At 36.8% G+C, this 13,977-nt stretch overlaps 1 protein-coding gene across 8 annotated transcripts in view; it reads left to right on the top strand.

Annotated features, from left to right (window-relative positions):
* The window catches only part of dmd (dystrophin), a 252,578-nt gene that overhangs the window by 78,341 nt on the left and 160,260 nt on the right, over positions 1-13,977 (top strand). For all 8 annotated transcript variants that reach the window (XR_008384779.1, XM_053615384.1, XM_053615383.1 and 5 more), the window contains 7 exons: positions 6,965-7,120; positions 7,849-8,019; positions 9,830-10,006; positions 10,298-10,420; positions 12,956-13,126; positions 13,264-13,380; positions 13,845-13,976. Coding sequence is in view for 7 of the 8 variants with exons in the window: in XM_053615384.1 (XP_053471359.1) it covers positions 6,965-7,120; positions 7,849-8,019; positions 9,830-10,006; positions 10,298-10,420; positions 12,956-13,126; positions 13,264-13,380; positions 13,845-13,976 (1,047 nt within the window). In the remaining variant the exon portion in view is untranslated. The remainder of the gene's footprint in view (positions 1-6,964; positions 7,121-7,848; positions 8,020-9,829; positions 10,007-10,297; positions 10,421-12,955; positions 13,127-13,263; positions 13,381-13,844; position 13,977) is intronic.

Below are 13,977 nucleotides of genomic sequence, written 5' to 3'. Positions count from 1 at the left end.
CCAGGACTTGAAACCCGGCCCCGGGCGTGAGAGCGTCGCATGCTAGCCACTAGTCCACCAGGGAACCAGTAAATTGAGCAGTAATAAACTACAGTGTATACTAGAAAAAAAATGTAAACTCTTAAAGGCATTAACTAATCGTTAACTGATCGTGGGTTCGAATCTTGAGATATCCACCCTTTCCAAGACAAAACAGGTTATTTCAATCTGGCAGTGCTAATCCAGTTCTCAGGAGCTGCATCAGCCTGTTTGGATTTCCACAATTAGTTACAGGCATCATTTTTTTTCTCAGATTTGTTAAGTGACAAAAAGAATGGAGCCCATTATCTGTAATTTGTCTCTTGAGTCTCTTGACAGCTTTGTTACCAAGGCAAAAAGATAAATCATGTCATAACTTTTTCCACCCTCAATAAAATAAAATTACAGTGTGTAAAAAATTAAGAGAAAACAATCAGAAACATTTTAGGGAAGAATAAAAAACTTAACAATAAGGTGCATACCATTTCATAACTGGTGATATGGCTGTATTCAGAAAATTTACCACACATTCAATCTCATGTTCAAAAGTAATTATCATACAGCTGTAAATTAAATTATTCGGATTAACCCCAAATAAAAACCAGCTGTTTCTGTAGGATGTTCTTCATATTTTCATCAGACTGCTGAAGCCATGGTACGCAACGAGCTTACAAAGCATAAAGTCTAAAGGAATCAGTCAACAGAGGGGTATAAAAGAATTTCCAAAACATTAAATGTACCATGGAACACAGTGAAGGCCATCATAAACAAATAGAGAAAATGGCGCACCACAGTGACATCACTAAGAATAGGATGTCCCTCCAAAATTTATACAAGGAGAAGACAAAATCTTACTAGGGAGGCTGCCCAGAGACCTACAGCAACATTAAAGGAGCTGCAGGAATATCTGACAAGTACTGATTACTCTGTGCATGTGACAACAGTTTTTCCTATTCTTCACATTCAATTCAATTTTATTTGTATAGCACTTTTTACAATAGACATTGTCTCCAAGCAGCTTTACAGAAACATATAAACATGGTATACAAATTTTAAATGTGTGAATTTATCCCAATTGAGCAAGCCGGTGGTGACGGTGGCAAGGAAAAACTCCCTAAGATGTTAAGCGGAAGAAACCTTGAGAGGAACCAGACTCAGAAGGGAACCCATCCTCATCTGGGTAACAACAGATAGTGTGAAAAAGTTCATTATGGTTTATATGTAGTCTGTTTGACCTTAGAAGCAGCCGTAGTCCCAGCAGTTTGGAATTGGAGTAGATGAGAGCTCCATCCAGAGGCAGGACATCCGAAACGGATCAGGCAGGTCCGGAGATCAGAGAGGATCAGGATCTCTAGTATCTCCATAAAATCGTGTGTGGCTCGGCAGAAGGAGAGAGGGAGAGAAGAGATTGTTAGGACTGTGCTTAGCGTAACATAAAGTCTAGTCAGGGTAGGCTTGAGTAAACAAATACGTTTTAAGCCTAGACTTAAACACTGAGACTGTGTCTGGGTCCTGTACACTAATTGGAAGACTGTTCCATAACTGTGGGGCTTTGTTAGAGAAAGCTCTTCCCCCTGCTGTAGCCTTCGCTATTCGAGGTACTGTCAAATAGCCTGCATCTTTTGATCTAAGTAGGCGTGGCGGATCATAGAAAACCAAAAGGTCGCTTAGATACTGTGGCGTGAGACTGTTTAGTGCTTTATAAGTGAATAATAGTATTTTATAATCAATGCGAGATTTCACTGGGAGCCAGTGCAGTGTGGATAAGATTGGGGTGATGTGGTCGTATCTTCTGTTTCTAGTTCTGGTTCATATGTCTGGTCTTTGGGGTAGGGTGACTTGATGAAAGCCTTTTCTCACAAAAAAAACCATCCAAGCGCAACTAAATCACCCCAAACCATGTGGCAAACTGTGTTATGGTCTGATGAGACCTATTTTAAAATATATAATAATTCCATAATTCCAAACAGTTTGTTTGGTGCAAAAAAGCACATCACCAAAAGAACACCATACCCACGTTGAAGCATGGTAGTGGGAGCATCATGCTTTAGGGCTGCTTTTTTCAGTTGAAACTTCGGCTTTTACCAAAGTGGAGGGAATCATGAATAGCTACAAATACCAGTCGATTTTAATTCAAAACCTTCAGCTATCTGCTAGTAAGCTGATGATGAAACATATTTTCACCTTTCAGGACAACAGTGACCCAAAGCATACATCAAAATCAACAAAGGAATGGCTTAACCACAAGAAATGTTTTTAAATGGCCTAGCAAGAGCCCAGAATTGAATCCTACTAAAAATCTGTGGGGTGACTTGAAGTGGGCTGTGCAGGAGCCGTTACAGTTTGATGGATCTAGAATGTTTTTGCAAGAAAGAGTGGGAAAATATTGCCAAGTCAAGATGTGCCATGCTGATAGACTCTTAACTAAAAAGACTAAGTGGTTTAATAAAATCCAAAGGTCCTTTAACAAAATATTAGTTAAGGGGTGTGCACACTTATGCAACTACGTTATTGTAAGTTTTTTTTTTTCCCCCTGTAAATGTTTCTGATTTCTTTTCACTTAATCTTTATATGTTGTTATTTCATATTGAGGGTGGATAAAGTTCTGACATTATTTATCTTAGTTTCTTCTTTTTTTTTTACTTCACAAAAACTTCATTTCAACAGGGTGTGTGAACATTGTGTAGAATTTTATATCCACTGTAGCTCTCAAGATTTCTTAAGAATCACATCACCTGCTGTTAGGATAGGGCTTGGCAGACGTGGCATGTCTGATTAAGCTCACGATTATTCTCTCAGGACTTTTCCTGGGGACTCTCTCTCTCTCTTTGTCTCTCTTTCTCTCTCTGTCATCAGGACTTTCCCTCATATAATTTTGCACCCCTTACCATCCAAAAAAAATAAATAAAAATAAATAAATAAATATATATATATATATATATATATATATATATATATATATATATATATGTATATATATATTTGGCCATGGCAGGAGCTTAATTTTGTGGTCAGTAAACCATTTTTGTGTTGATTTTAATGTATGTTTTTGATCATTGTCCTGCTGGAAGATCCAACCACGGCCCATTTGAAGCTTTCAGTCAGAGGCAGTCAGGTTTTCATTTAATATCTGTTGATATTTGATAGTCCATGATGCCATGTATCCTAACAAATGTCCAGGTCCTCTGACAGAAAAACAGCCCCAAAACATTAAAGAACCATCACCATATTTAACCGTAGGCATGAGGTACTTTTCCCATATGTCTACCTCTCTGTGTGCGTCAAATCCACCTCTGTGTTTATTACCAAAAAGCTCTATTTTGGTTTCGTCTGACCATAGAACCCGATCCCATTTGAAGTTCCAGTAGTGTCTGACACACTGAAGACGCTCGAGTTTGTTTTTGGATGAGAGTAGAGGCTTTTTTCTTGAAACCCTTCCAAACAACTTGTGGTGATGTAGGTGACTTCGGATTGTAGTTTTGGAGACTTTCTGACCCCAAGACACAACTAACTTCTGCAATTCTCCAGCTGTGATCCCTGGAGATTTTTTGGCCACTCAAACCATCCTCCTCATAGAGCATTGAGACAATACAGACACCAATCCAATTCCAGGTCGATTCATAACATTTCCAGTTATTTTTATTTATATATATATATATATATATATATATATATATATATATATATATATATATATATATAAAGGAAACAATGCGATTGACATTTTGTTGTAATTTTCACAATTTAACTTAACAAAAAACAGATCAGTCACATGGAAAAAGTAAGTACACCTTTACATTTATCACACCTTCAAATCCATAAAATTAGAATCAGGTGTTCAAGATTGGGTGCCAGTGATTAGAACCTGCTCAGGGAGTGCAGCAAAACCTGTCTTATTTATACCCCTCTCATATCTGGTGTTCCCTTTGTTATTGAGGTATGTAGTGTTTATATCATGCCTAGATTTAAAGAATTCTATAAGGCCTTCAGAAAAAAAGTATGTGGATGCCTATGTCTGGCAAGGGGTTTAAAAAGCTCTCCAAATTATTTGAAATGCATCATTCCCACAGTATGGAAAATCATTTACAAGTAGCGCAGATTTCAAATGACTGCCAATTTGTCCAGGACTGGCTGTCCCAGCAAATTCAGCCCGAGAGCAGACCATCTGATGAAAAAAGAAGTCTCCAAAAACCCCAAAATTTCATCACAGGATCTGTTAGTAAGTCTTGCCACTGTTGGTGTAAAAGTGCAAGATTCTACAATCAGAAAGAGATTGCGCAAAGTCGACCTACATGTGAGGTGTGCCAGGCAAAAGCCTTTGCTGTCTAAAAAGAACATTTAGAGCAAGACTACAGTTTGCCAATGAGCATATAGACAAAGACCAGGCATTTTGGAATAATGTGCTCTGGACAAATTAATCAAAGATAGAGTTGTTTAGCCACAGTAACAGCAGTCGTGTTTGGCGCTGACCAAAGACACCTTTTCAGGAGAAGCACCTCATACCAACTGTGAAGCACAGTGGTGGAAATGTTATTGGGGTTGCTTCTCTGCTTCAGGGACTGGACAGCTTACATTCATTGATTCAACTAGGAATTCTGCATCATATCTAAGAGTGCTTGAAGATAATGTGAGGCCATCTGTCCAAAATCTGAAGGTGAACCAAAAGTGGACCTTTCAACGGGATAATTATCCTCAACATGCTAGCAAATCCACCAAGGAATGGCTCAAACCCTTCAAGAAATGGAATTATTATGGAATTATGGTTATGGAATGGCCTAGTCAAAGCCCAGATTTGAATCACATTGAAATGTTGTGGGGGTATTTGAAATGGGCAGTACACCACCTGTGTGTTATGTGAACACCACCTTAATCCATCAACTTGGCTTCAGCTTACCCTTTTTTAGGCTTTTGAGGACCTGGCCTGAGGTGAGTTGGACTCAGTGGTTTCCAATCAGCAATCATATCTGAACATTCTTCCAGTCGCAGTCACTCTTGGAGTGAGCTAGTTCCTCGTGACCTACTATTATAGGTTATCCAGGTGTTAAAACATACCCTCAGTGGCTAGGATGGGTAAAATAGAATGTTAGGTTACGTATGTAACCCTGTTCTATGAACTCTGTATAAACTCCAGGGTTCCCCATCACTCGGAGCCAAAGCTGAAAATGGTGGGAAGGTTGAAAAGGGCACTGCTGCCATTAATGAAGGATTTTGATAGCGTCATACGGTCACAATCTGAAATTGTGTTACAGGTCTTGACATGTGTCTGCATACACACATCTTCATGTGTATGCAGGTGTTAACACACAGCCCAGGCAGTTACCCAGAGTTCACTGAACAGGATTACATATTCAACCTAATAATTTGTATGTAGAACTTTGTGGGAAAGCAATATGTAAAAAATACATATATCAAATAGAGTTGCAAAAATTATTATTATTATTATTGGTGGTGGTGGTGGTGGTGGTGGTGATTTTATTGTTGTTATTATTATTATTATTATTATTATTATTATTATTATTATTATTGTTATTATTATTCACATTAATCCAAATACAATTATAAGGGATGTTTTTGTCTTTCCCCGTACCCCCCAATCTGGACCTCGTCTCACAAACACTCCATCAGACTGTAGCCAAGATTAAATAATTTCAGCATGTGTTAGTGTGTCAAGGCGAGGTAGTCTCTTGTTCCCTTTGTACATTCACTATGTACATTACTGTATGAATGTTTTATGCTGTGGCACTGAAATTGTCTACCATCTTTCTCTTCTCAATATATTCTTCATATATGACAATATGTGTAAAATACCACAGTAGAAAAGTATGTGAAAAATTTATTTTTAATGCTGCTGCTTTAAAAATGATTGGCTGCTACTTTTAATAACACAACATAAAGGGCAGTAGTAATCATTTACTTTAAAAGCAGTGTATAAAGTTTGATGAGGGCTAGGCGTAGCTTGTATCAATGGTTTAGCAAGCCTAAGCCCCCATTGTCTTTCAAGAATTACAAAAGAATTCAGTATAACTTGTTTTTGGCACCCATATTATATTATTTGAGGACAACAAATGTAAAGAGGATTACTTTATTTTCTGACAACAAAATGAGTGCAATAGCACCACCAGAAGTTGTACTTAAAACATAGAAAATGGTATGTAGTGACACTGTGGGATGTTTCGAGCCCAGTGCTACAGCCTATCGGTGACCGATTTGCACCTTAGATTTACCCTAGATTTGCACTTAATTTGGGCTATTTTAGTGATACGTTAAGTATATGTCATCATTAGTTCCATTACAGATTTGACTTAGTTGTGGGAGTAATGTAAGTGAAGTAGATTATTTACTTGATCATCCTTTTTTCCTTGAAAATGTATTTGGAGGAGAAGCTAAAAGTGTATAGACTAAGCACAGAATGTCTAATCAAAATACACATTACATGAACTGACAGATGACAGAACTGTAAGTATTGTGGGGGTATTTTAATGAAAGGATGAAACTTTTTTTGTTATTATGAATTGTTGAGTAATTGATAGATATTAAATTTTAGCTCTTCAGTCTAATATCACCACCAGCTTCCACAAATGCCACATATTTTTAGAGTTCTGGTTTGAGCCGGTTTTATTGATCTGAGTATATATGATTAACCAACGCGAGTAGTGAGTGAGTGAGTGAGTGAGTAGTCTATTGCTCATTAGCATACCAGAGGAATGAATGAATAAATAAATGGATAAATAAATAGTTTTTATTTTAACATTTCTGTCCCATCATTTTTATTTGTTTGTTTGTTTTCCATAAAAATCCATATTGTCCACCATAGTGAGAAGCTCAACCTAATCGATTAACTCCAAAAGTGTGTTGCATTCTCCTGATTTAGATGTACTACAATTAATTCCCAATTAAGTATGCTAAATCAATATTTTAATACAACTTGTACATTTTTATTCTTCAGAAGTTGTATAAAAGTCTAAGTGAAGTGAAATCAGAAGTGGAGATGGTAATTAAGACAGGAAGACAAATTGTGCAGAGACAGCAGACAGAGCAACCCAAAGAGCTGGATGACCGTTTGACAAGTCTTAAACTGGTATACAACGACTTGGGTGCACAGGTATGATAAGGCTATGCTTCACAGGTAATGTAATGTGGCATTACAGAAAACCGACTCAAACATTTTGATAATTTTATTATGACTGGTCCTAAATCTTTACCTAACAAATTAGGAAAAACATTTTAGGATGCCTCATTACTTGGTGTTTTAATTTTTTGGTTTTGTTTATGCAAACAAAAGGTTTGGCTGGGAAAGAAAATGTATGATAAAAATATATTGGGAAGTGGTAGCTCAGTGGTTAGGATATTCGACTTCTGATCGGAAGGTCGTAAGTTTAAATCCCAGCACCGCCAAGCTGCCATTGCTGGGTCCTTGAGCAAGGGCCTTAACCCTCAACTACTCAGTTGTATAAAAAATTAGATAATTATCAGTTGCTCTAGATAAGGGTGTTAGTCTCATGGTAACCTGGACTGTGTTGAATTATCTGTAAGAATTATTTTAAAATTACACACAGCTCACAGTAAGGGCTTAAGAGTTACACTGTCAAATTTCTAGGACTTTCAAAGAAGAGTAGGATTGACATTTGCAAATGAAATTCTTTGTCATTTGGTCTTTTTATTGGTTTAATATAATTGCATTAGTGTCTTCTGTCTTGACATAATGTTAAATACTGTTGCTATAATATTGTTGATTTAATATTTCAGCTAATTTCAAATGTAGCAGCAGTTTGTTGATGGCTTGTAAATGCAATTGTTTTTCAGTTAACCTGTTTCTCATTTTCTGTACAGGTGACAGAAGGAAAGCAAGCACTAGAAAAGAGTTTGAAGTTATTGAGAAAGTTTAAAAAAGACTTAAAAAGTCTAACAGAATGGTTAGCAGCGGTTGATAGTGAACTGACTTGTCGGTCATCAGTGGAAGGAATGCCTAGTGACCTAGAAGCAGAGCTGACATGGGCCAAGGTGCATAAATGCCACACTCTCAGAATTACTGATATTGTATATTGAACTTAAAATGTTTGAAATCTAAATGTGGTTTTCTACTAGGAGTCAAATGCAATCAAGTACAGACTTTACTACTCATATATACAGGCCCCTCCTAAACTATTGGAACGGCAAGGCCAATTCATTTGCTCTTTATGTAGACTGAAATTAATATGAGAAGCGAGTTTAGAATTTCAGCTTTCGTTTCCTGGTATTTATATGTAGATGTGTTAAACAACATAGAACATTTCACCATCGGACCATCCAATTTGTACGCAAGCAAACATATTGGAACATGTGAGTGACAGGTGTTTCCCAGGTGTGCCCGGTTATATTGATTGTTTAAACAATAAATAGCTCTGAACATCTACGCTTGGTTTTAGCCTTCAGTTTCACCGGTGAAGACTGCATTTGTTGTTAAAAAGCATAGGTCAACATTAAGATCAGAGAGCTGTCTATGGGAAAAAGCAAGCCATTTTGAAGCTGAGAAAAGTAGGAAAAGCAATTAGAGCCGTTGGACAAACATTAGGCATAGCCAACAGAACAATTTGGAATGTCCTCAAAAAGAAATAAAGTCAGATTGAAATTCGCAAAGAAATACAGAGATGAGCCACAAAACTTCTGGAACCGAGATGAACCTCTACAAAAGTGATGGAAAGGCCAAAGTGTGGAGAAAGAAAACTTCTGCTCATGATCCAGAACATACAAGCTCATCTGTGAAACATGGTGAGGTAGTGTCATGGATTGGGCTTGCATGGCTGCTTCTGGAACAGACTCAGTTTATTGATGATGTAACACATGATGGTAGCAGCAGAATGAATTCAGAAGTTTACAGGAACATTATGTCTGACAAGTTACAGAGAAATGCACCCAAATTAATCGCGAGGGCAATGAGATCAGCAAGACAATGATCCAAAACACACTGCCAACTCAACAAAGGACTTTATCAGGGGGAAAAATGGAAGGTTTTAGACTGGCTAAGTCAATCACAAGACCTTAACCCAACTGAGCATGCATTTCACCTTCTGAAGAGGAGACTGAAGGGAGAAACCCCGCGAAACAAATAACAACTGAAAGACGCTGTGGTAAAAGCCTGGAAAAGCATCACAAAAGAAGAGAGCAACAATTTGGTGATTTGCAGGCTTGATGCAGTAATTGCAAGCAAGGGATATGCAACCAAATATTAAGTGTTATTTACTTTAATTTACGTCAAGATTTATATGATCGTATAATTTCGCTCACCTAAACATTGCGCGGCCTGATACAAAAGTAAATACCAGGAAATAAAACCTGAAATCTTAAATTCTTGTCTCATATCTTTTTCATATCTCAAACCCAAAAGTCTTTGGTGTATAGCACAAACAATTGAATTGGTCTTGCCATTCCAAAAGTTTCAAAAGGGACAGTAACTTCCATTTATATATATATATATATATATATATATATATATATATATATATATATATATATATATATATATATAATTTGTCTTTATTTCAGCATGAGACATTTTATATTTTTTCCACACTAGGCTAGTTTGTGTATTTTTATGGCTCTCTTTATATGACTATGCATAGTTCTTGTTGTTGTGTTTTTTTGTTTTGTTTTTTTTTGTTGCTGTTTTTGTTTGCTAAAATCATATAATTTATGTCCACACTAGATCACTGAATGTAAAACATGATTATACCAGTCTTTATATCTATTTTGTTTACCAACCAGATATACAAACGACCAAGCAGCCTGCAAAGCAGCAGTGAAGTACATAATTGTTGTAACACTTTTTCTCCAGACCACACATAAGGATACAGAGCAACGCACAACCCAGCTCTGTGTAGTAAGAGATTTAGCAGAAGCCCTGAAAGCACTGCTAACAGAGGAAAGCCTAATAGATGACAAAGTCAGCCTGTTGAACAGCAACTGGATAGCTGTGACATCACGCAGTGAACAGTGGTTAAATTTATTGCTGGTGAGAACAAGCTGACTATTCTCACATAATGGTCCTTCCGATTGTCTTCTCTTTATTTATTTCCTCTAATTATGTACCTATAATATAAATGCAGCATATGTCCCTGGTATAAGTATGTTATGAATAAGAGTTAAAGTAAAGAAACAAAGAGTAAAGTTAGAGGTATGTGAATGAAACAATTTCATAAACACATTTAAACTATTTACTTGTCAAAGACAATTAAACTATTAAGTCTGAAAGAATCAGAATATTTTTTCTTCAAAATGTAATATAGCATTTTCTGTTTGGCAGGATTACCAGAGTCAGATGAATACATTGGAGCAGAATGTTGCTCAGATAAATGCCTGGATAGATGGAGCTGAGTCACAGATAGACAAGATGGAGAACCAGGGCTGCAGTAACCATGTCATCAAGGTTTGTAACTTGTTTGTAAATGTACAGTACTACACTTTGTGGCAAACCAAATCTGTAGTGACATTCACACAAATCCAGGGCACAAAATGACAGAACGTCGATGCACAAGAGGTTTTTTTTGTTTTGTTTTGTTTTTTGGTCAGAAGTTTGGCCACTCGTGACAACTGTGCACCCCTCTACCCATATATTGAGCAAAATGAATTATGCCAATTAACATCCTTTCAGTACTGATTAAACTGAAATGGTTACAATAACATGAGGTTGACATAAAAAAAAAATGAGTCCTAAAAAAGACAACCCTAAGTCCTAAAAGTAGATAAAGAAAACACAATTAAACAAATATAATAACAAAATATTATACTTGATCATTTATTTATTGAGGAAAATGAACCAATATTACATATCTGTGAGTAGCAAAAGTATGTGAACCTTTGCTTTCAGTATCTGGTGCGACTCCTTGTGTAGCAATAACTGCAGATAAACATTTCTGGTAACTTTTGATCAGTTCTGCAGATCGGCTTGGAGGAATTTTAGCACATTTCTCACTATACAACAGCTTCAACTCTGGGATGTTGGTGGGTTTCCTCACATGAACTGCTTGCTTCAGGTCCTTCCACAACATTTCTATTGGATTCAGGTCAGGACCTTGACTTGGCCATTCCAAAACATTAGCTTTATTATTCTTTAACCGTTCTTTGGTAGAACGACTTGTGTGCTTAGGCTCATTATCTTGCTGCATGACCCAAGTTGTCTTTGGATTCAGTTCACGGACAGATGTCCTGACATTTTCCTTTAGAAATCGCTGGTATAATTCAGAATTTTAATTGTTTGATCAATGATGGCAAGCCATCCATGCCCAGATGCAGCAAAACCAAACCATAATGCAAAAGTTGCAGCCCAAACCATGATACTACTACCACCATATTTCACAGATGGAATAAGGTTCTTATGCTGGAATGCAGTGTTTTCCTTTTTCCAAACATAATGCATCTCATTTAAACCAAAGTTTTATTTTGGTCTCATCCATCCACAAAACATTGTACCAGAAGCTTTCTGGCTTGTCCACATGATCTTTATGCAGACAGGCAGCAATGTTCTTTTTGGAGAGGAGTGGTTTTCTCCTTGCAACCCTGCCATGCACAGCATTGGTGTTCAGTGTTCTCCTGATTGTGGACTTATGAACATTAACATAGCCAATGTGAGAGAGGCCTTTAGTTGCTTAGGAGTTACCCTGGGTTTCTTTGTGATCTCATCTTTGTGACTATTACACGTCTTGCTCTTGGAGTGATCTTTGTTGGTCAACCACTCTTGGGAGGGTAACAATGGTCTTGATTTTCCTCCATTTGTACCCAATCTGTCTGACTGTGGATTGGTGGATTAGATGGTTTTGTAACCTTTTCCAGGTTGAGGTCCTCAGAAATCTCATTTGTTCATGCCATGATACACTTCCACAAACATGTGTTGTGAAGATCAGACTTTGATAGAGCCCTGTTCTTTAAATCACACCTGATTGTAATCCCATTGATTGAAAACGCCTGACTCTAATTTCACCTTTAAATTAACTGCTAATATTAAAGGTTCACATACTTTTGCCACTCACAGAAATGTAATATTGGATTATTTTCCTCAATAAATAAATAAATGCCCAAGTAAAATATGTTTGTCTCATTTGTTTAATTGGGCTTTCATTGTCTACTTTTAGGGCTTGTGTGATAATGTGATGGTTTTAATTCATATTTACGCATACATATCGAAAATTCTAAAAGGTTCACAAACTTTCAAGCACCACTATACATCAGCATAACACGTGAGTTATGCATGTTGGTGCCATTACCATATGCATTAGTTATGCTGCTAATTCTATGAGATTATACACTATGCATAATCTGATCCTCATATGTTGAAAACATTAGAAATTGAAAAAAAAAAAAAAGAGAGAGAGAGAGAAAATTGTCAGGTGCAAACTGCAGGAAGTTGCACAAAGAAGAGAAGCAGAAAAAAGAGCAATATAGAGGTAAGAATCACAAGTTTCACTTTACATAAAACTCCTAAGTGTTCGTTTAAAAGAGACAAGACCATGATTAGGCCTGTAGTCTAAAGCATTGATGAACTACAATTCACCAATTGTCCTTCCTCGGACCACTTTTGGTAGGTACTAACCACTGCATACCAGGAACACCCCACAAGACCTGCTGTTTGGAGATGCTCAGACCCAGTAGTCTAGTATCACAATTTTGCCTTTGTTAAAGTTACTCTGATCCCTACACTTGCCCATTTTTCCTGCTTCCACCACATTAACTGACTGTTCAGTTGCTGCCTGATATGTCCCACTCCTTTACAGGTGCCATTGTATTAAGATCAATGTTATTCACTTCACCTGTAATATTATGGCTGATCGGTATGTGTGTATATATAATATTAACATATGTTAACAAACATTTGTTTTGTTATTATTGTTGCAGAATATTTGGATTTGTTTAAGCAGAATGGGTGTATGTTGTAACATGTAAATATAACAGGTTTGTAACTTATCAGAGTCTACAAGGAGAATTGGAGGAAATGCGTGGGAAGGTAGTGGAGGTGCAAAATCTTGGTGAAGACATCATTAAAAACAGAGGGGAGCACTGTAAAACTCAAATAGAGCCCAAGCTGAATCAGCTCAGTCAACGCTTTGAGATGGTTGCTAGAAGGATTCTGCATGGACAGGTAACTGTAAAATTGTTGAGACATAAGACATTTGCTACGTATGTTGTTTTCATCTGATTTGAACAGACATTGGGAACAGACAAACAATATGCAAACCTTACATGATTATTTTTTATCAATGTCAATGACCTATACAGGCTTCCTCTCAAGAGTTAGAAGAGTACCACAGGCAAGCTAATATGTGGCTACTCCAGCTGGAAGAAGAGATTAAACTTGGTGAAAACATCAAAGAAGATGATTTCATAGAAGATGCAGTAAGAAGACTCTTTTGATTTTATCAATATTATATTTGAATGATTAATTGAATGACCAAATCTAATGAGAACATGTATACCATGACTTATTACATACTCTTGCTACTACTTTATATCATAGGAACCATTTAATATTCATTTTTGTTGTCAAGGAGATAACTCAGTCTCTCTTTGTGGAGTGACCCACTCATCAGTGAAACAGCCAGACTGGCATGTACTTAAGGCAATTCATTAGCATTCTCCTATAAAAAAAAATAAAAATGGACACAATAGCATGTAGCTGTGACCTCTAAGAGTTGAGAAGATAGGCCCCACATATTGCTAACTTTGTGATTGCACGTTTTGGGGAGAAAAGTATAGAAAGCAAAACAAAGTTGATTTAGTCATTTGACCAATTTGAAGCATAAATAATAAAAAATATGCATATTCCCACCTACTGATTTCCTCTGAATGTGCTTTTGCAGGTTGTTGATGAAGATGAACTGAAGGAACTGTTCTTAAAAGGAGAAAATCTCCTCAAGAGAACCACAGATCCAGCAAAGTCAACTGTTTGTCAAAAACATAATTTACTCCATGATAAATACAACACCTTGAAGG

Source organism: Ictalurus furcatus, chromosome 26, assembly GCF_023375685.1.
Source record: "Ictalurus furcatus strain D&B chromosome 26, Billie_1.0, whole genome shotgun sequence".
NCBI classification, from domain to species: domain Eukaryota; kingdom Metazoa; phylum Chordata; class Actinopteri; order Siluriformes; family Ictaluridae; genus Ictalurus; species Ictalurus furcatus.
The sequence above is the reverse complement of the archived record's forward strand: the minus strand, read 5'-3'. Positions and strand labels throughout refer to the sequence as shown.